Genomic DNA, 23,774 nt, shown 5'->3' on the forward strand with positions numbered 1-23,774 from the left:
AAAACTATTAACTTGCATTGCTTGCTATAGTAACCCATGAATGACAAATAATAAGTTAATACTTATTCATTAAACACTGTATGCAACTACATTTGTTTCCCCATTAGTATTTTAGCTTCTGCTCATGTCTGTAATAAAAGTAAAATTATACAAGCACAGAAATCATTTTAAAGATTTATCTTCCCGTCACACAGAATGCACTTTATAAAAGGAGTTACGCCCAAGAGATTATTTAAAAATAAATAAAATTACAGGATTATACTACAAAAACTATGAACTGTAAACATCATTTTTCATACAAGTATTACAATTTAGCAAGAATATAGCAGATTGTCTTGGGGTTCTTCCATTTAACCCATCAGCGAGCAAACTCAGAGCACCTTGTCATGTGACCCGAGTGTATCTGAGCACTAACAGCGGCAGAAAAAACAAACAGTTTACACAATGATCTGATTTTGCTGGCTGCTCTTGAGATCCAAGGTTCTGAAGCAGTGGTTCACCCACTTCGGTTTAGAGCTTTACTCCAACTGGCTACTGCTCCGTCTGAGCACAGTGATGGCACTCTGATTATCATCCTCAATTTAACATTCCTCGAGCAAGGCACTGCAAAGCATTTTCTGACGAGCATATTGTGAGCAATCAGATAACTCTGAGCATTAACATAAGCACACTTGGTAGACTGTGTGGAGCTTTTTTGTAAAACCCATCATGCAAAATCCTGCTTGGTGGAACTGGGATAGAAATGGATTGAAAAATTAAAAAGGTCTGACTATCTTAGAATGGGGTTAACATAAATCTGAGGAATTACAGCATCTGAATAGCAGACGGGTGGATAAATTGGTAGGATTTAAAGAAGAAATTAAGCAATGTACTTGTGCCCTCTTAGAATATAACAGGTGTTCTATACTAGGGTTGCAGCAATACAAGATTTTTCAAATTACGATACAAGCTGTACAGAAAATGATGATATCCCAATAAATAATCATCCAGATCTAGAACGGATATTTTCTTTTCATGTCTGGACTGTAAACGGACTGCAACCCTAGATACACTTTCATTTCAGTGAATAATGTTGAATTAAGAAAGAATAGCAGAATATTGCCGGCAATCCAGATTAAACTGACATCAGATAAATAGATATGGAATGCTTTACTGGAAATAAGGACCCCTATTCTCAGCATTATACTGAAAGAAATAGTCAAACAAAATAGTAGAACATTTGTAGTAATGTTAATGACATACAATCTTTAAAATATAGTTTTAAAGAATGGTTAGACAATAGCACTAGCCCTGCACCAATTTTATAGAGTTCTGTTACATAAAAACAGCTGAGCCTCTAGTCTGCGGTCTGAAGTTTATTCTTTTTTTTTGTTGACGTTACATGCATAATTTCTAACTATGTACTAATACACCCCATGGTGTGAAGCAAAGAGATCAAGAAAAGAACTAAACATACTAAAACCAAAATAAATGTGCAAAAGCAGCCATAGCTGTCACCACGACCATTAAAACAACTACATTTTCCCCTTCACACACACACACACACACACACACACACACACACCTCTTATATTACTAGAACACTATTTTTAAAATGGAAAAGTGTTTGACTACAAAAAGTATTCTTTAGTTAGAAACAGTGTCTGGTAAAGCAGCAGTAACGGTATTGCCGAACACAACAACTGTATTTGTATTCTTGTCATACATAAATCCAGCTGTTCAGAAGTTGGATTCGCTTTACAAAACAATGTGTGGTTGTGCATTTGTAGAATGGTTACCAGGCTACTGTTTAAAGTAGGAAATAGAGTTCCAAAGTCAACATGCTGTCTAACAATCTGTTCACAAGACAACCAGAAAAGGTTGACAGCATTCTATGTAACTGAAAAAGCCAAACGATGGACTACCATCTGCTGTTTAGCTTTAACCAGAACATGTTTAAGTGGATTTGATCTACTGCACTTCTTATGGGCCCAGCTTGCAACAGGCAACAATTGATTTTAATACATCACTCTGACATGCTACCTACCCTTCACCATCCAACCTCTGTTCTACTAACTCACTGATTCGTATGCAGGCTTTCTCTTTTGTCTTTTCCAAAACATTGATTCCACTGGTAGGTAAACAGATCTTTCAGCTGTTTTTTGTTAAAATGACGTGTGAAAGTCCGTACACTGTAGCAACTTAATAGATTTACTGGTACAGTTAATTCAAGGGTGATCATAATCTGAACACAAGCATCTAGATACACAACACTAATAGTACTTACACCGGAACTCCGCTGCCTATTGTCCTTTATTCACCTTGACAAAATAGAAATATTACTCATGATAGCATGAGAATAGGTTCTTCTTTGTTCTCTTAGCTACCAAAAACATTCTTATTGGTAATGGAAGGTTGCCATATGAGGCTTAAAGCAGAAGGACAATGCAGCCACTAAAACTTGGTTTTATATTAAACATTCCCCAATTCATGTTTCCTAATGTGTACTCTCTCTGAGGTTTCCACCGTCTCTTGCAGTTCTTTAGAGTGAGTCTAGAATGGTTAATATACAGCTCAGTTACCTGCGTCTCCATCCCTTGCTCTAACAAGCGTTTGGCTTGATTTTCTACCTCCAGTCGGGCCCGCGCAATGAAAAGCAAGTCATTTTCAATCACTTCTATTCCAGACAAATCCACTCCCTGCGACAGGTAATCTGGGGGGAAAAAAAAAAAAGATATTACCTCGCTATCTATGTTTTGCATGCAGCAGCAGTTTATTATTTTAGTATCATGCCCAATACTGTCAATTGAACACATATGTAATTTTCTGCCACTTCCAAGCTCTTGTTGAAATTAAAAAAAAAAAAAAAAATCACTTCCAATTAGCTAAAGTTAATTGCATTCATTTCCAAAAGGTACTTTGTATTGAATTCATTACTTAACTAAAAACAGACACGCGCACATCTTAATTCATCATCATTACATTTTACACAATTCAAAAATAACTTTTGTAGAACTGATAATCATGTATTGTATGTACACAAGTTCCAATTCTATCCTTGAAATGATGCTGTTTGTTGGACCATAGTCCATTTCAAAATTATTTGCACTACCCCACTCTATAACTTGAACCGTTAAGTTGCAGTATTCTTCATGCATCCACTTGCTTATGACGAGGAAGATGTGAACAGTGAAGAATGCAGACACTTGTATAGCTGTATAAAGATGTTCAAGTTCCCAACCATGTCACATGACCTTGACACTAAAGAGCACAGAATGCCAAGCCCTGAGCTACCCCGACAGCCTCCATAATATAATGCTTTTACTTAGAAATTCAGAATCTGATAACTAATTTCCTGCACACCAGACAAAAATTAATAAAAAAAATGGTTCTGCCAAAAGGTCCTCTTGATGTCCTATTTAGCAGTGCATAAACTCAATCTCTCCTTATTATCTAATTATGCTGTAGAAATTAGAGTTGGTTTTTCATTTGAAAGAATGTCCAAACCTATTAGTATCGTTACAGGGGATTAGAGGTTGGCTGGTTTACATTTAGATCTTGATGGAATAAGCAGTGATCTGTTTTAATTTTAATAGACATAGCTCTATAGGGAGTATTTAGGAATACAAACAAACATCTTCTGTAATTTAAAGCAAACTTCCACAATATGCCTCTCAGCTTGGAAATCAGCATATCAAAACAGATTAATAGGCGGATTATGGCGACGATACTATATGACAGCTGTCCCCTAAAATGATACATTTTAGGCAGGTAGTCAATATATTAAACTTTGTACAGTGTTCTTGTCCTGGCTAGATTAAATTCACACAGCAGATGCAGGTGTTTCAGGTTAGAAAACAGTGGAAGATAGCTCCTGCCAAGAACTGAATTACTACTGTATGCTGCACTTGCAACTGACCATACAAGGCATAGCTTTTAAAACTGCACTACATTACACTCGGTTAGGTTTAAAGATTTATTTTTCAAATTTAAAAACCTCCTAGACTAAAAGGACAGTTTAAAAAAAACACAAGCAAGCAAGCAAGAAAGCAGCTGATAGTGTCCTGAAGTAAAGTAAGAGACAATCAGGAAATGGATGTTGGGTTTGACGCACTGGAACGACAGGCAAATAAGCAGCTGATAACAGAATCCTAAAGAATCAATGAGCTTACAAGCTGTTTGTTACAGTGCATCCATCTCGCAAAACACCAAAAATCATGGAGAAAATACTAAAGAAACGACTGGCAGACAAAGTTTTTTAAACTTGTCCTAATGCTTATTGGTTTACAGTCCGAGGAAGACAAGAAGATTCTCTGACACTAATGTTTATTTTTATTATATCAGACATTGTGCTGTTCAATAATGCAGCAGTGCAACAAACATTCAGAAATCACAGAAGGAAATAAGCAAGTAGTGTGCTACAGTATAAACTGTAGTGAATTTATACATCTCACTTACTGTCCTGATGAACAAAGCGTGTTAATAAAAGCCCCCAAAATACTTCAATATGTATCTACAAGGCATCTTTGACAGTCAGTAGGCTTTCCAATTTTAAGAGGTTTAAATCGTTTTTTGTTGTCAATGGAACAAACAGAAAATCAGATTTGTGCAAAATCTGTATTCCTGTCTTTGCTAACATTTAACAGTAACATCCAACAAATCACCCCAGCCTCTTAGCCAAACTGATGTGGTACCTTTCTAATTCGCTCCGTGCTTTGCCACTGTTCTACCATGACGTTCTAGCGACAGCATCTGCACTGTTAACTGCATATAATAATGCTATAGGCCCTACTTTTGATATTGCATGCACACCTTCATCCACAAACCAAACCTAGGATATACCTGTTACATGCTTACTATGTTTTCATAAGTAGTAATTAACATTGTATGTATTAAATCTAGTTCTAAACGTGTCTCAGTAATAGTATACATAACCTGCTGTACAAAATTAGATCCATCAATATCATGAAAAAATACCTTCGGTTACCAAAAACCCTTTAACTCTCTTTAGATGTATATTTTCACAGTAGAAAGCCAGGTACAGTATGCGAGAAACAAAATCCAACATTTGGCGACAGCAGTGGTTCTCAAAGCTGTGCCAACAGGTAAGTAGTATACAAGAGGCAATAATGATGTAGCAATAGTACAGTCGTTAAAATCTACAGCAGGGGTTTTCAACTACATTCACTGAAGTCGCATGATGTGCGTATGGGGTGGGGTGAGGGGTAAGCTTATGCTGCATAAATTAGTGTTATCAATGTTTTCAACTTACAATGATAGGATTTATGATTGCCATTTAATAATACAAAACAAATATTTATCAGTGTAATGCAATTAAAGCTGCATGCTAGTAATCGCAAAAAGCATGCAAGTTAAATAATGAAAGCATGTCAAATCAGTGGCGGGGTGCCTGGCAAACTTGCCATGACAGCGGCGCCAGACTTTCCATGATGCGGTACAAGGGGGGGGCAGAACAAAAAATTGAGGGGGCTACACCCCACTTTGTGTGGGCACACAAAATGCATTAAAATACTGTTCAGTGTCAAAGAGGACCAGGGTGAACAGCAAGCATTTAAACAGCAACCTTAAACAAAGATGGAAGTTACAGGAGAGGAGTCATTATTTGAAGAAGCTAAATAATAATAGTAAACCTTAAAAAAGAAATTCAGCGTTAGGTTATGGAGTGTACCGATGTGAATGGGAATGAAAGTGCATATTGATTGAGGGTACCTTACATACAGAGTGACTGTAAACAAGGAAGGAAGGAAAGGATTACTATCAGATACAGAGCAGTGATCACTTGTTCCTGTATTATGGCGTGTTGTCAATAAATATCGCTTATTAGGGGACACAAATACCCTGTAGATAGCAGCGACCTTTCAACGTATCTGCAACTAGCATCTGTAATTAAGTCAACTACTTTTACGAAAACCTGCCTAGTTCTTCCTGAAAGAAACCAGAGTAAAAAGTAAAAGAATTAAAAAGCATGGCCCCAGGACTGAATTTATCACTGCTGTGCATTAGGTTCTATGCAGTTGGATGTCTAAGATCGGTGCAGTGTGTATCATTTACAATGTCTTTGATGATCTCAGAATCTCAGACAATAATCCACAGTGGAAATGGCAGTGGAATTTGCCATTAGAAATGCTGGTTTTAAGTGGTATTTTTTTTTGTTTTAGTTAATTGTGAACAAGTAGCTTTCTAATATATTACATAATTCCCTTTTAGGGGTTAGTAACTATAACTGGAATATTATTAATATTATTATTATTTATATTTAGGATTGTTATTTTGTGTCCCCCCCCCCCCACATTTTTCTTAAAGAATTCGATTGATCCCTGCTAGCTATTTAGTAGTAATACTGGTTTAACGTACGTTTTTTGGTGCGCACAGAACGAAAACTGCATGCAAACGAGGGAACAACATTTTAAGAAGCGATTAGCCTATAATTTAAAGAAGAACAAATGCAGGACAAACTATAATCACTATTCATAATTATATTAACATTAATGCATACTAGTCATTTATTAAAATGTCGTGCTCTGATTTTAGCGTTCTTCATTCTGCGTTTAATGAGAAAGTAAAGACTTGGACGATTTAAACTCCATAAAATTAAAGTGATTTTTCCCGCACAGCGTAATTAAAAACAGCCATATTTTGCTTAAAAAAAAAAAAAAAAAAAAAAAAACACCCAGTTGGCAGCACTGCAGCGGACATCCGACGGGCCAGATGGGAGGCTCTCGCGGGCCAGATTTGATTCATAGGCCGCCAATTGAAGAACGCTGATCTACAGTAATAGTCTGTTCTTAATCTGAAACAAACACAAACAAAATAGGTACAACTGTAAAAAGTGGTGGGTGCCAAGGTTGTCCCAATTGTTTCTACTAACTTAGCTTGTGTTTTTCAGGCACAATAAAAGCAGATCAAACTTGCATGAAAAACAAGCCAAGTTAGTAGAAACAACTGGGGCAATTTTGGCCCCCCCATCGGTTTTATAGTTGCGCCTACTTGCTTTGTGCTGGGCAAGGTTGCCCCAGTGGTTTCTTGAAACTTGGCTTGTGTTTTTGATATCTCCACTTGAAATGGCTGGGCACTTCTGATAATTTGCATTTTTTTCACATTTGCAATGAGTTTTTGTTTCAGATCTTAATTATGTAAAATGGATAATGCCTAATAATAAATGTATCACACTGCTAAAACATTATGATATACTGTATATATTATTATTACAAATCTTACCAGAGCCAGCAGTTCAAGGAGAGAAAAAAAAATTACTACAGAAAAGGTCAGGATTATCTTAGCAAAACTATGTGAAATAACAGTGATAAAGTTGACCATCACAGAGTTTCCACAGAGTTCCTCCACTCTCAATTTGCTGTGCCATACACCCAGAACCAGCCAAGCAGGACCCTGCCAAGAAAGTCTCATTAGTTCAGACATCTGTACAAGCTTCAATATTGCTGATGGAGCCAAGTGAGCGGCAGCACTTCTTTAGTAAGCAAGGTTATGAGGTTAAGTGACTGTCGCAACAGCAAACATAAATGTGTCCCGTTAAACCACATCACAAGCCATCTCCACTGTGGGAAACGTGTACTGGGCACAGTACGTTACTAGGGAAGAGTGTTTTTAAAATGTACCTGCCTTTTTAATAATGCCTAGCTGAACACAGAATGGCTTTCATTCATAATGCATCGTTGTACAAATATTACAAGACAATCTTCTTCAATTTGAAGATTAAGTCGCTCTGCATTATTTAACTTGTTATATGTCTGGATTGTGCACTGAAGCAGCCTAACAAACAACTGCCTAATAAAAACAAATGTCTGAGGAACAAGAAACAAAATGTGGTGGAGAAGCAATTCTGTTTTTTACTGGTCTTGCCCGAGTGCCCTGAGATCAGGGACTTTCAAGGCTTGGAACATTTTATTTAAAAAAAAAAAAAAAAAAAAAAAAAAAAAAAATGATATTTAATAAATACAGAAAAAAAAATAAAATAAAGATTAAGTAAAACTTCAAGCAGTTACAATAAATTGTTACAATTAACATATAATATGACAATTACATGTTCTTATTAAAACCACAAACAAAACATATCAAGAAATTGGACACAGCCTCAAACTAATAACACATTATCTTTTACATTTACAGTACAGGACCATGAAAATCAAGAAAGTGCAAAATGTGATTTACACATTTTGGCTAATTTTCTCTTTAGCTAACACTGCACATGCATTGAAAGAGAAGATGTTTTATTCTTCACTGTGACAACTGTAAAACCCCTGGTTCACAACACCCAACAGATACAGCACAGCACTGTGAAAGGTTTGTCCTTTTCAGGAACAGCTCATATTGTAAAGCATTCACACTTTGTTTTTGTTTTTTTATATGGGGGGGGGGGGGGGGGGGGGGGGGGGGGGGGGGGGGGGGGGTTAGGTTTATAGGGGGAGTCTTAGTAAGAATGCAATACAAAGAAAAGGCAAAACAATTGCAAATACAAGAATTACAAAAGCACACATTCAGTACTGAGAAACCTCAATAGAAATACTGACAGCATGAAGGAGTACAAGCTGCATGTAAAGCTATGGCTTTTGATAAATACCATGCAGATTATTGCCACCTCTTTGCCCTATATTAGAACTGGATTCTATGATAACAGAAAATAATGTATGAATTGTAAATAAGGTACAGCTACTGGCAGCGTGTACTGAGAGACCGACTAAGAAATTTAATCTGAATGCAAGCAGGCGCAGCTACAGTAAATGAACCAAACGTATTTGTGCTGCTGTATGCATGGTGGCACTAAATTGGGACATTGTGAATGGGGTTCACGCCATCTTAGTTTGTTTAGTGCAGGCCTAGAATGGAGTACCATTGGAAGGGTTGCCAAGCTACTGTGCTTATAACAATTGAACTAAAGGGAAATTGTGTAACCCTCCTTTGATAAGGAAGTGTACACCTGTTCCTCATCATTGGTAGTAAATGAATAAGCACTTGCCACAGCACATTGGGCGGTCTTGCTTATTAATGTGTGTATTTTTCAATACGGGTCAATTATCTATTTCAGGGTTAAGAAGAACACTCAACGGAACAGAACTTCACAGTTCAGCAAAGGATCTGTGCTAATAAAACACCACCAATCTCTTCCATCCTAGTACTTTTCTCTGATTTGAAATACAAAAATATGTACATTCTCACAGTACATCCCTGGAGGAGGCAGGCCACAGACATGGGAATATAAGAGAAACCCAAAACATGGCACAAGATGCAAGATAAAATTGTTCTTAACAGAATGGCTGTACCACACAACTGAGGATACATTATAAGGAAAGCCGACCCAAACCACCATTTCAAAACAACTTTCTGATGAAAGTAGCAACTACAGCCAATAGAAAATATACCTGTAACTTACATAATACTGGGACAGTACTGCAACAGTCTAGTGGCTTTTACATTCTTTTTAACAAGCCAGTAAATTCCTGGCTGAAAAATACTTACATTTTGGAAGCATGGGGAAAAAAAAAAAAAAACACGACAAAAAAAAAAAAAAAAAAAAATTCTGAATGAGTCACTTATGAAACATGTGTCCTTCGTACACCATACATACTATAACCTCTCATACTGTATATTCACAATGTACTTTGAAAAGAACCAGACCCTGTGCACGTACAAAAACTGCATGGAGTCCAATGACCCCTGTTTTAATGTTTGCCTGGGAATCAACAAGTATGAAGATATGAATTTCCTGAAGTAACAAATAACGATATTTCAGACAAACAAACAAACCATAAACAATATTCAAGTTCAAAAACTACAAATGAACAAAAACCAAGCATCCCAGATAGCATAATTTAAGGGGAATGCTAGATCACACTGAATAGTTTGTAAACATGAATTACAATGTAATTGTGAAAAAGACTACAATTGACATAGAGAAGCTAAAAAGAAAACCAAAGGCGATGAACAACAGAACTTTGAGATAATCATAGAATACAGCTTGTAAAAGACACTTGTAGAAAACAAGTGGTGTTGTACCATTTTATTTTCAAAAGAATTGGCCATTTGAACCACCACCTGTAATGGAACGTAAAATCGACAGAATCATATAATAGAACTGTAACACTCTAAAGACCCTATGGAAAGTCAAAGCGTGTGGTCTGTATCAATGATATGGGCAGAGGTTAGCAGTGAACAGTTGCGATTGCTCAGTGATGGCAGTAGACTCTAGGTGGAGTTTGGAACAGGTTCGACGTAACAGATGGAGATTTAAGCAGCTTTATAGATCAATCTTAAAAGACAGTTTATTTTTTTATGATCTTGGTTTATTTTAATATATTTACTAGTTGAAAAAATATTAAGGCAAATACTGAAAGCACAACTATAACACTTGACTGCAATCCATGCAATCCCCATCAGTGAGCCTTCAGGCATCTGTGTTAGTGCATGCCAGGCAAATGGTGTCGCCAGCAGAATGCTTCAACGCATGCTTTCCTTCTGATCCACCATCTCAGTGCCACTGGGACACAAATCTGTTGTACCAGATAGTTTGCTTCAGAGACCTGCAACTTTATTGTGGAAGACATGGAACTGGGCTAAAGCTGTCAGACAGAGTTGGTAATTGTAAAAGGATCTTTGTTATTGCATTTCTGTCAGTGTTATTTGGCATCTTTCACATGTAAATGGTCTCAATGATGCCTCAAGAAATTAGGCCACATATATATGGAAATGCAGCTCTACTGTACTGGATAAGGCCCTACAAAGCCTTTGTGTCACATAAACACATACTACCTTCCCGTTTGGGACTTAATCTCTTTCCCACGGCTTCCAACAGCTCTTTGACATCTTCCAAATGTAAAACAGCTGTCTGGAAGACTTTCATTTCTCAGAAACAAAGGGTTATGGAAAATCTTTCAAGATAAGATCTTAGTTGAGGTACCAACATTTATTTTCTTAAATTAGGAAATAAATACTTGTAAACAAATCATTAAAATATAAGTTTGATGTTATAAAATAGTTCAAGGTAGTTGATGGCTTCTTAAAACACCAGCCTAGAATAGTTTCATGAATATCAAACTTTATTTTACTGATGAATAGACTTTGAACCTCAAAACACACAAGTTATAAAGCTTTGTTAATATGCCCCAAGATCTCAGATTTTGCATGCATCTGCCTACATATGAATATTGATGGTGAATAAGTCAAGCAACATCAATCTTTGAAATTCACTATCAACTAGAATGGCCCCGTTGAAGTATTGATAACAATAATAAAAACAATGAAGTCTGCTGTCAAAGTTGCAGCTTAACTTCTCACATGAAATCCACTTTTTTTAAAACTGTAAAATAAAAAATATTTTGACAATTATTGAAAGGCACACATCAGGGGATGGGTATAAAAAAAAATATTAAAGGCCTTGAATATTCCTTGGAGCATGGTCAAGACGATTATTAAGAAGTGGAAGGTGTAAGGCACCACGAAGACCCTGCCTAGATCAGGCTGGCCCTCCAAACTGGATGACCGAGCAAAGAGGAGACTGATCAGACAGGCTACCAAGAGGCCAATAGCAACTTTGCAAGAGCTACAGGCTTTTATGGCCTAGACTTGTCGAAGTGTACGTGTGACAACAATATCCCAAGCAATCCACAAATCTGGCCTGCATGGTAGGGTGGAAAGAAGGAAGCCATTACTCAAGAAAGCCCACCTTGAATCCCGTTTTGAAGTATGCAAAAAAACACTCAGGAGATTCTGTAGCCATGTGACAAAAAGTTTTGTGGTCTGACAAAATTAAAATGGAACTTTTTGGCATAAATGCAAAGCATTATGTTTGGAAGCCATTACTCAAGAAAGCCAACCTTGAATCCTGTTTGAAGTAGCAAAAAAAACACTCAGGAGATTCTAAATTGAAAGAGTTATGTTTGGCGCAAACTCAATACAGCGCATCACCCAAAGAACACCATCCCTACTGTGAAGCATGGTGGTGGCAGCACCATGTTATGGGGATGTTTCTCATTGGCAGGGACTGGGGCACTTGTCAGGATAGAAGTAAAAATGAATGGAGCAAAGAACAGAGAAGTCCTTGAGGAAAACCTGCTGCCCTCTGCAAGAAAGCTGAAACTGAGATGGAAGTTCACATTTCAGCATGACAAAGACCCAAAGCACACAGCCAAAGCTACACTGGAGTGGGTAAGGAACAAAAAGGTAAATGTCCTTGAGTGGCCCGGTCACAGCCCTGACCTAAATCCAATCGAAAATCTGTGGCATGACTTGAAGACTGCTGTCTATCAACGCTCCTCAAGGAAATTGACAGAGCTTGAACAGTTTTGTAAAGAAGAATGGTCAAATATTGCCAAATCTAGGTGTGCAAAATTGGTAGAGACCTATCCCAACAGACTCACGGCTATAATTGCTGCCAAAAGTGCTTCCACCAAGTATTAACTCAAGGGGGTGGATATTTAATTATGATATTTCAGTTTTGTATTTAATATATAATTTTTATAAACTTTTTTCCCCTTAACGGTGTGGAATATGGTGTGTAGATAAGTGGAAAAAAATCCTCATTTAAATGCATGAAACTCTGAGGCACTAACGCAACTAAATGTGAAAAAAAGGCACTGTATATATTTAAAAAAAAAAAAAAACCCTCTTAAATTTTTTGTCTTTTAGACATCCACGCAATGTAGATTCTGCTACATGCATGTCTTCTGAAGATGCTTCTTGAGTTTCACCTTTTCTTACTCCATCCATCGCATCGAGTTTCATTTTAACAAAGAAAGACTTTCATTTTTTGCTGTCTGCCATGCTGCCAACCCTCCATACCTATCTTGTTGTCCACACTCCATAAAACAATATACTGTTTGTGGAATCACCATGGACACATAGGCCTGGAATTGTATATTCATACTGGGAAGGAGTGCGTCAATAAAGTGCATGGATACACAAGATCTCAGGGTAACAGATAGGTCTACTAGCGCAAATCAGTTGAAGCCATTTCAGGCATTACTGTAAGCTTAATTTGCCAAAAATGAGATTAATTAAACATATACTAGAGGCCACAGGATTAGGTGTAAATGACTAAACTTCAGGGCACTAAATAACTGACAGCAATGGCGGCAATTGCAGCAGTGACCAAGCTGCTTGCTTGTCACACTTCTTTCTCCGATGTGTCTCCCATAAAGTAATTTTTGTTTGGAGGTACAATTAAATTTTCCATTTTGCTCAGGGTACTGCAAAAACCCACATGTCTTCCCAGTCATTTTTCATTGGTCAATGTCATTTTAATGCACGTCAAAATCATGTGCAATGGCCTTCATTGAAGCATTGGTTAATGATGGGAAAACAAAGCAAGGGACGCCGTTAGACTGAGCTCAATATGACCTCACCTCCAGGATTTTTCAATCACACTGGCCGTGTCACTGTGATTTTTGTGTCCGAGTCCCATACTAAATAAAGGAGGAAGAAGAGCTGTCTAAAGCGGCAGCGAAGTGTTCTAGGATATACTTGATGTTCAGGTACTCAATGGGTGCACAGCAGTTTGTCCCTGATAATAATAATAATAATAATAATAATAATAATAATAATAATAATGTGAACAGTTGTCAAGTACAAATTACGAGATTAGACAGAATTAAAATTGAATTGTGACAGAACTTGCTTAAAATTGCCTTCCATGTCTTCAGTGTACATTTCAATGACCGTTGCTGTGTAGGAGATGACATTCTGCATAAAATATTAATTATGTATTGGATTACAAGTTTCTTTACTTGTTATTTTCATATTTTGCGATAGCTTAAAGCATGTGTAACTAGCCAAGCAAAACATTTGCAGTCCATCATATCTTAGCGTCTGGGCAGATAGCCAAAGTTAGCAGGTATCGAATCACGATGTGTGGACACAGTGTTAAAACAGAACACCAGAAATAAAGAACAGATTAGATTAAGACAGACTGTAAAATACTTAAATATGACGCACTACAGAATGTTATAGATTTGGGCGAGTTTCCGCCCCTTACTAGATGTGCGATAGTAAGGTGGATCCATAGTGACTGGAAGAAATGTGGGCGGAAATGCCAATATATTCATAGTATTTAATATAATGTTTTTGTTTGAAATGTCACTCACTTCCTTGAATTGACTCCACATGACGTCGGTGTTGTGATGCAAGCATATGCATTGGTTCATGCCGTTCCCTGCGTGCCTTTGCTCTAATGTTTGAACGATTGTATTAACAGTATTTTTTAATGCATCTAAAGTAATTTTTATCAAAAATCATTTTTTGATTCATCCTCCCTACAGTTGTTTTGCAATTCAGTGCCCCCCCCCCCCCCAAAGCCACATTGTTTGTACAGGTTTTGTAATAGTAGTTAGCAAACTACAGTTGCGCCGACACTGCAGACCAAACAACTAATTTGATCACTACCATTATTAAACTCCAGCCATAGGTACATCATCTTCAGCCAGGTTGCCTGAAAATCTTTTTTTTCTTTTTTAAAACATTCCCTTCACTGACTTCACTTATTTGTGCTAAGGCTGTAGCTAAGCCTCTAGTATACTCTATGTATTAGTCAGTGGTGTGTGACGAGTTTAGTAAAAACATCTTGAATGTTTTCTTTTGCCAAATTACTCTTTGTATTTTTCATTATGAAAGTTTGTTGTTTTTAAATCTGATTTTTTTTTTTTTATTATTTTTTATACCATTTGATTTTTAGAATGAAAAATTAACTTATATTTTATTTTTGTAACACTTAGGGTGTGAATCACTCAGAAAACATTGATTTGTGTTTGTTTGAATTACAATTTCATCACCATAAGGCTCTTTGTATTTCTTTTTTTGTTGTTTTATGAATGAGTATAAAATCGCCTTGGTGCCCTTGGGTTGGATTTATGTTTTGCCTTTTTGCCCCCTAGAACTGCCTTGGTGCCCCTGAATCTTCACGTCCCAATGAAGGCAACACTGCCTTTCCCTTCATGACCTTAACTTCATGCCCTGAAACTTACAATAAAAACCTGGTAAACTTTAAATCTACGGTGCAATAGGGGTCTCATCTGTTAGCCTGGCCTCTTACCTTGATGCCCATTAAGTCAAGCCATGCCACAAAGAAAGGAAATAAAACTCAGAAATGAGAAGAAAAAAAAAGTTGGGACTTTGACAGAATGACTGATATCCAGGTGCTGTGCAGGGTGAGATTTCTATATTGGTTTGACTTTGAATGACTTGGTTATAAAAAACAAGCCATGACGCCATTCTCTTTCACTTTGAGAAAATAAAAGATGCTTAGGTTAATATTTTAAAGCTCCAACCACTTATTTTGCCTTTGAAGTTAAAATACTGTACATAAATAAAAGGTCAAAACACTGCTCCCAAATGACTTGCTCCAAATGAGGGGTATTTCCTCAGGTTATGTGAATACAGATTAAATCTCAATAAACTTGACTGGTGTTATATCAGATTCATTTTTTCAATTTTTACTGTATACAGTAGATGCAATTGAATGGTGCAAGTAAAAAATGTTGGGACAATTTTTTTTTTTTTTTCAGAAAACTACACAGCAATACAAACAGCATTCAGAATGGTAGAATATTAAAACAAAACTGGAATGTAAAGCGAAGAAAAACTATTGGTATCTGGAGTGTACTGAAGATAGACTGACATCGGGGAAGATAACCGATTACAATAACTGCCACAATTGAAAAACTTCTTATGGCAGTGTGTTGATATAAACCCTCCACTTATATTTACTTTTATTGGTACAGACTGTAAAGTGCCAAGTCCACCAATAAAACAATACATGCTTTTCTATTAAATTAGGACCACGTTTCTTACTTAGTTATCTCCTGCATACATCGTTTTCTTTTTGTACATTTCAGCCAATTTTCTCCATAATGAGACGATTTGTTTTGCAGAAGAATTTATTTATTTATTTATTTTTTTTAAGAGGAGACAACTAATGTAATCAAAATGTTTTTAAAAAAGGTTAATCCAGAAGAGTATGTGTACAGTAATTCAAGTTCAAAGTACGTTTGTATGTGTGGGCAGACATTACTATCAATATGCGTGCGTGGCACCTTGTCTCCTATTTATCATAAAGGTTTTTAGATACGTTTGTGATGGGGTGCCCACACCTTGTGTGTATTTATGTATATTATTATTATTATTATTATAATATGTTGTGGTTTTGTGAGGCCGGACAAAAGCCATCCGTTATTATATATTATTCGAGACCAGCGAAAAGCCTGCTGTATAATGTGTACCTGGTGGATGGGGTTAATTCCCCATCCCTATTTAAAGCTTGTGGGAATGTGGCTGGAGACTTAAGGTAAATTGTTTAATGGGTAAATACGGCTCCAGCCACAAAATATAAAAGATTCACTCCGGACTCATGAGAAGGAAGTTAAGGAGAGAAAGAACAAATGCCACCAGCCAGCGAACAAGGTAATCGTTAAAAAAAAACACCACAGAATTACTTGTTAGTGTTTATTTTTACATTGGCCAGTGAGCCCTTTATTTTGCATTGTGCTTAAACTGTTTGTTTTAGTTGAATAAAAATGCGAGCGCAGCCGGGCCGTTTTGCCCTGTACCATCCTGTGTTTTGGTTTCACTTCCTGGTCTGAGGTCACCACTGCAGCTTTCTGTCACAATCCTATAAACTGAAACAGTGCAACTTTAGCCATAAGTACAAAACAGAGGTTCTTAATAAAATGTATATGAAGCAATGTCATTTCAGAATGTCAAGGGACTAGTTTTGGCATTCCATGTTAATCACACACTTACAGAACAAACATGCCTGAGGACTTGGCTAGAATAAAATAAAAACTACAGTGAAACTACTGATATTGCATAAAATAATTATGCTTCATTTGAGTGAAAGTCACTGAATTACTCTTAAAAAACAAAACACTCAACATGATTTTAGATAATATTTGATAAATTACTTTTGAATTGCAGTACACTACACTTTGATATAAACCTAGAAGTAACAAATAAGACATTGTCCGATATCCTAATAGTCTTATAAATTATATAATTTATAATTATAAAAAGGGATATACAAGTGTTGTAATTGCCTGCTGCCTCCTCTTCATCTTTCACTTCCTTCAGAGCATAAAAAATAGTAAATGAACATTAGATTAAGGTTAGGTTTCAGACTGGATTTCAAAATATGAATCTCCAAATGTGATAAAGCTCAGACTGAAGCAAAGTCATTGATAGAGACAGCGATTTAAGAAAAAAAAGTTATTTTTGCATGCGACATTAGACAATGTTGTTTCGATCTACAGAAACCTAAGTGGAATGGAATTAAAATAATCAGAGCAGTGGGACAATACCCTAAATGTCCTACAAAGTTCAGCCTTGTTTACAGAGTCGTGACAGTTTTTCTGCACTATATACACACACATTCATTTACTGTATAATTCTAACTTGGCAGGAGTTACATGCAGGACTTCTTGAAACAAACAAACCAAAATGCCTCAACACAGGGATGCTACAGCCGCTGCAACTGTTGCATGGTCAAATCGGAATCATATTTTCAAGAAACTACTGTAGCGAACAGCCGGATAACATTTGACAACCTACAAATCTCCCAAAAAAAAATTCCATCAAAAGAAACTACTGATGTAAAGCATTTATAAAAAGCACAGTTTCTGGTCTCAGCATTTTTCTATTACATTATTACAGATCAGCCATAATCTTTCTGCCAAAGCCTGATTGTTTAAATTTTTATGTCCTGTAGATACTGCAAATAAAAAGGTTGTAATATTTTAAGCACATGCCTATAATTAGTACCTTGCAACATCATAAGCAAGTGCCTGAACTGAATGATGTGTTTGTTTGTGTGCGAGAGTCTGGATGTAGAAATGGTATGTGTCATTATAGCTATAACTGCCTAGCTGATTAGAATTTAAAAATAAGCTCGGGATCGCGGTGAGATCAACGAGGATTTAAAATAGTAAGGAAGCATACATGCAATCTTTGATAGACTGTAGTGTGCTTTATCAATGTGGTTTAAGCATTTTTAATGCACTCAAGAAATATAAAACTGCCATTAAATGAACCTAATCAAATCAACTCTAGCAGTCTTAACTCTTCTGCATTGCTTCATAGGCATCACACATTTTCTTATATGACAGGCACAAAGATATAGTAAATGTGTATTTTTTTGTAAGCAATCCTTAAAGAAAAATAGACTGCTTCTCCTAATATTGACAATAGATGATAGACCAGTAAACAAGACTGATAGCAATGGGGCATACGTGTTCAGCGGGACAGTTTGGGATAGGTCAGGCTATCTCACAACCCAATGCATTCTGCTAAGCGTAGTCCTGCTTCTCATAAAGGCAATGGTACCCAAGACAGGTAAAATGTACCAGAATGCATTGGGTTATGAGTTGAAAAGCATGACCTATCCCAAACTGTCCTGCTGAACACAGAGCCATATGGTCACCTTACATATATACAGTATATTACAAGTATCAGCAGATTACAAATAAAAAGCAGCAATTCATGACTTAAGAAAATTAAGTAAATACCTGCTTTTCTGAAACATACTACCTTGTACTTCATTACACATTATCAATAGATTTTATTCTAACCGGTGCTCTACTGTTATCAATAAGGACATGTCCTTTACACTGATATATAGATTCATAGGGTTTTTATGTTTTTATTTTTATATTTATCTATCTACCTACCTATCCATATATATCTATCTATACATATATATCTGTACCCGTCGGTCTGTACCCATCTGTTTGTACCCGTCTATCTGTCCCTGTCTGTCTCCGTCTGTCTGTCCATATACATATATATATATATATATATATATATATATATATATATATATATATATATATATATATATATATATATATATATATATATATAATATATATATATATATATATATATATATATATATATATATATATATATATATATATATATATATATATATATATATATATATATACACACACACACACATATATATATTCTATCTATCTTTATATACACAGGTTCACAACTGGTACGCATGCACACCAATAAAATAAACTGACACCCATGTTGTTTAAGACACAAAGGCATACCATCAGTCTATTTCTAATAAGAAAACATTTTTCATAAAGGCAGCGAGGGTGCACATTATCTGGCTGTTACCCATACCTTCCTAACCTTACGATTTTCCATTGAGGCTCAAGACCATAATTAAATAAATACCAGTCCCCATATTACTAATGTTATTAGCAGATTCAAGGATTTAGCGGTCCATTTAGAGAAGAGGGATGTAGTTACAGGGAGTGGCAGCCTGAACTCTTGCAGACGCTTCGCTTCCCAAACTGAGCGTCGATGAGAGGTGGTGTCAATGTTTGAGAGCCATTATATTTCAATGTAAGTTTAAAAAAAAGCCACACACATTTACTTACGCATTTTACATAAAATAATAGTTCGCTTCCCTCAGTTATATCAGTTGTGCCGTCAAGGTAAAATGTTCAACAACACTAAAAGTGAAGGTTTTTTTTTTTGCTTTTGATTCCCTGGGCTGGAATTTGGTGGTAGGCGTGATGATTTGTTTGTTGTAATAATCAGCAATCCGGACTCGTACTTAAAACACAAACTGTTGTTGTTGTCTCTGTCTGTGCCACTGTCACTAACCAACGTTTAAGGACTATGGTCTTGTAAACACAACATAAAAACAACTTTGTTTTTTTGACTTACTGGGCCACCAAACTTTGCAGTACAACTTGGATTGAACTTCACTGCTTGATTGTTTGTTTTTTGCGTGACTCCCAACAGCACGCAGAGACAGGAGCTTGTTTACACTATAAATCCGATGTATTTGGCTTATATTTTAATATATAGTTATATTGAACAATTATTCTGCCATGTGTTTTAATTTATATATATATATATATATATATATATATATAAAAAAAATAAGATTTGCAACTCTCACAGGTTCATTGCTCCTTTCAGACAGGACCCAGGACACTAAAATGCTTACGCGCCATTTTTAATAAACACAAAAACAGAAATAAACAAACACCTAGCTCTTAAAAAAGCACTAACTAATACACACACAGGAACCTAACTAAAACAGGACAGCTAAGATGTTTACCTGTAACACAAAAATACATAATACACAAAATGGCTTTTACATAGTACCTTTGTTTTCTCGTGTGGTTGAAAACACCATCAACCGGGCCCTCCAAACAGCAGCCCTGACCTCAAGGTGGGCTTTCTTGAGTAATGGCTTCCTTCTTGCCACCCTACCATACAGGCCAGATTTGTGGATTGCTTGGGATATTGTTGTCACACGTACACTTTGACAAGCTTTGGCCATAAAAGCCTGTAGTTCTTCCAAAGTTGCCATTGGCCTCTTGGTAGCCTCTCTGATCAGTCTCCTCCAGGTCATCAGTTTGGGGACGGCCTGATCTAGGCAGGGTCTTGGTGGTGCCATACACCTTCCACTTCTTAATAATCGTCTTAACTTGTTCCAATGTGCATTTTTTCATTTTTTATACCCATCCCCTGATCTGTGCCTTTCAGCAACTTTGTCCCGGAGTTCTTTTGAAAGCACCTTGGTGTCATTTGTCATGCTGAAAGGTGAACTTCCATCAGAGTTTCAGCTTTCTTGTAGAGGGCAGCAGTGAATCACTACAATTTAACTTGGTGTGTGATTTTGAAGGTGATTGGTTACACCTGAGCTAATTTAGGATTGCTATTACAAGGGGGGTGGACACTTATCCAACCAAGCTATTTCAGTTTTTTTTTTAATTAATTTTCTACTTTCTATCCTGAAGTTGTGGGGTAAGTGCCCCAGTCCCTGCCGATGAGAAACATGACGCTGCCACCACCATGCTTCAGAGTAGGGATGGTGTTCTTTGGGTGATGCGCCGTGTTGAGTTTGCGCCACACATAACACTTTGCATTCAGGCCAAAAAGTTCCATTTTAGTTTTGTCAGACCACAAAACTTTTTGCCACATGGCTACAGAATCTCCCGAGTGTTTTTTTTTTTTTTGCATACTTCAAAACGGGATTCAAGGTGGGCTTTCTTGAGTAATGGCTTCCTTCTTGCCACCCTACCATACAGGCCAGATTTGTGGAGTGCTTGGGATATTGTTGTCACACGTACACTTTGACAAGCTTTGGCCATAAAAGCCTGTAGTTCTTCCAAAGTTGCCATTGGCCTCTTGGTAGCCTCTCTAATCAGTCTCCTCTTTGCTCGGTCATCCAGTTTGGAGGGACGGCCTGATCTAGGCAGGGTCTTGGTGGTGCCATACACCTTCCACTTCTTAATAATCGTCTGGACTGTGTTCCAAGGTCTATTCAAAGCCTTTTCTTTTTTTATACCCATCCCCTGATCTGTGCCTTTTAGCAACTTTGCCCCGGAGTTCTGTTGATAGCACCTTGGTGCTCATGGTTGAGTCTTTGCTTTGAAATACACTACCCAGCAGAGGGAACCCACAGGAACTGCTGAATTTATCCTGAAATCATGTGAATCACTACAATTTAACACTTGGTGTGTGATTTTGAAGGTGATTGGTTTCACCTGAGCTAATTTAGGATTGGTATTACAAGGGGGGTGGACAGTTATCCAACCAAGCTATTTCAGTTTTTACTTTTAATTAATTTTCTACAAATTTCTAGAATATTTTTTTCACTTGGAAGTTGTGGGGTAGGATGTATAAATAAATGAAAAAAAAGCATATTAATTCCCGCCTATAAGGGAACAAAAGGTGAAAATTTTGAAAGGAGGTGTAGACTTCTAGGCACTGTATATTTTCTATAGGTACTGTATAACTTCAAATGGGTGCCGCGGCATTTATTTAAAATTGATCAAAATGACTGCGACCCTTAAAATGAGGGCAGCGATTATACGAGGGTGGCCTTTATTAATAATACTATGCTTTACAGCACTATACTCGTGTGTTTTGGGGGCTTATCTTATTGGCAGTTAACGAGAGCCTATTAGGTGGGAGTTGTGTGTATTGGTTGCTATGGGGCGGGACAAGAAGAGTAGAGAGAACGGTAGCTGAGTGTGATGCAGTTGTTTTTCTTAACATTAACTTAACCTCTGAATATAAGTTTGATTCCTGTTAAAACATATATTTTATATAATATATATATAGTAAAACAAAACAAATCCCCCTACAAAATAAAATGTGCTTACTAAGGTGTGTGTACATTAGTATGTATTACATGGTGGATTGAGGTTGCAGTCTCTTCAGGGCGTCACATGTACACAGCCAGAGTCGCGTGTTTCTTTATTAATTTTTAGTACAGGGGCAGGAAAAAAAAAAAAAAAAAAAAACCTTTACGTTTCTTTATTGAGGGCAGCATCTATTAAAAAGCTCATATCTGAGTGAGACGTTAATTCGAAGGCGGCTTTAATTTAAATAAATAAATAAATATTAATTAATTAATTAAAAAGAGCTGCTTTTGAAATTCCCTATCCTTCCAGTTTGCGGTAACATCTCCAATGTTAACCATCCACACAAAGGGTGCCCCCTGGCTTTTATTTCACACACTGAAGCAAATAACAAAAATAAAAATAATGCAAGGCAGTGATTTCTCCTGAAATCTGACAGTAAAAGTAATTAAAACTTTCAATCAGACATTCAATTCTTTCCAACACCACAAACGTATGAAATCAATTCATCACCCTGTGTTAACAGGATGACGAACATTTTCATTAACGATGCTGACTAAAATTAATATTAAAATGTGCTGCCCGGGGCTGAAATCTCCTTCACTGAAAAGCAAACACCCATCTTCAAACAATTTAAGTAGCCTAATCTAACAGGAGCTTGTGATTACAAATAAAAACAAACAAACAAACAAACATTTCATTACAAATCTGCTACTGGTGTTTCTTAAATTAAAACTATGAAAGTTGAGTCTATCCTGTTTGACTGCTAAACCTGATAAAACCCATCACCAGCATGAAAAAAAATAGAACAGAAATCCCCTACATAGTGAAGACAGGGTTAAGCCCATCACGAGAGACCAATCACAATAAGAGCAAGCACTGCAATTCTCTGCAGCGAGGCACAGAAACAAGTCACGCTGTCATTCTGTGGAAGCTCCCCCGCAGCCCCAGTGTAAAACACTGCTCACTTCAGGAAGACTGGATCTGGATGCTGTCTCCTGAGGCACGATGGCTTCAGCATGTTAAATTACTTTCATTAGGAATTTCCAGATGGTTATCGATTCCTTGGTAGTGAGCAACAACCACCACCACCACCAGCAGCAGCAGCAAGCTGTAGTAACAGGTACACCAGGTTCTTTCAATGTCACGCATTTCAAGGCAACTGAACAGAATGGAGGCATGTGTCTTTAAATTCCAGCTTCTCAAGTAGAGCTTTTGATGTTATTAAATTCAGCACGCTGGCAGAAAACAGAGCTGGTGAATAAATCCAAAATCAGACTACTTCAAACATGTGTGAGGATGCTCTTCCAAAGCAGTTTCACATTCCAAGGTAAGAATCTGTGGGTTTTTTTGTAATACAAAAATCCAAGTGTGTTTTGATTTTTTTTCATGATGCTGGATACAATGCAAGAATTAAGCTGCTTGCTTGTTTTATCATTTTTTTTAATGCAGGAAAGGAGATATTGGTTGTAGTCCCTCAAATATTTTGTAACTGTAATTCATACAAGTTACCCAAACAAAACTGCAGGAATATGGCATGTGCCCGTTTATTTCCACAAATCACATGAAGGCATAAACAGAGTTGTAGTAAGACATTTCTACATTAAAATGATAAACACTAAAGCTATATTTTAATGAAACTAAGAATTTAGT

The 23,774-nt window shown here is 36.7% G+C and overlaps 1 protein-coding gene across 1 annotated transcript in view; it reads right to left on the minus strand.

Annotated features, from left to right (window-relative positions):
* The window catches only part of cog5 (component of oligomeric golgi complex 5), a 115,013-nt gene that overhangs the window by 69,069 nt on the left and 22,170 nt on the right, over positions 1 to 23,774 (minus strand). The window contains exon 7 of the mRNA XM_041257631.1: positions 2,562 to 2,692. Within this exon, the coding sequence (XP_041113565.1) occupies positions 2,562 to 2,692 (131 nt within the window). The remainder of the gene's footprint in view (positions 1 to 2,561; positions 2,693 to 23,774) is intronic.

This window comes from Polyodon spathula, chromosome 8 (assembly GCF_017654505.1).
Source record: "Polyodon spathula isolate WHYD16114869_AA chromosome 8, ASM1765450v1, whole genome shotgun sequence".
Lineage (NCBI taxonomy): Eukaryota > Metazoa > Chordata > Actinopteri > Acipenseriformes > Polyodontidae > Polyodon > Polyodon spathula.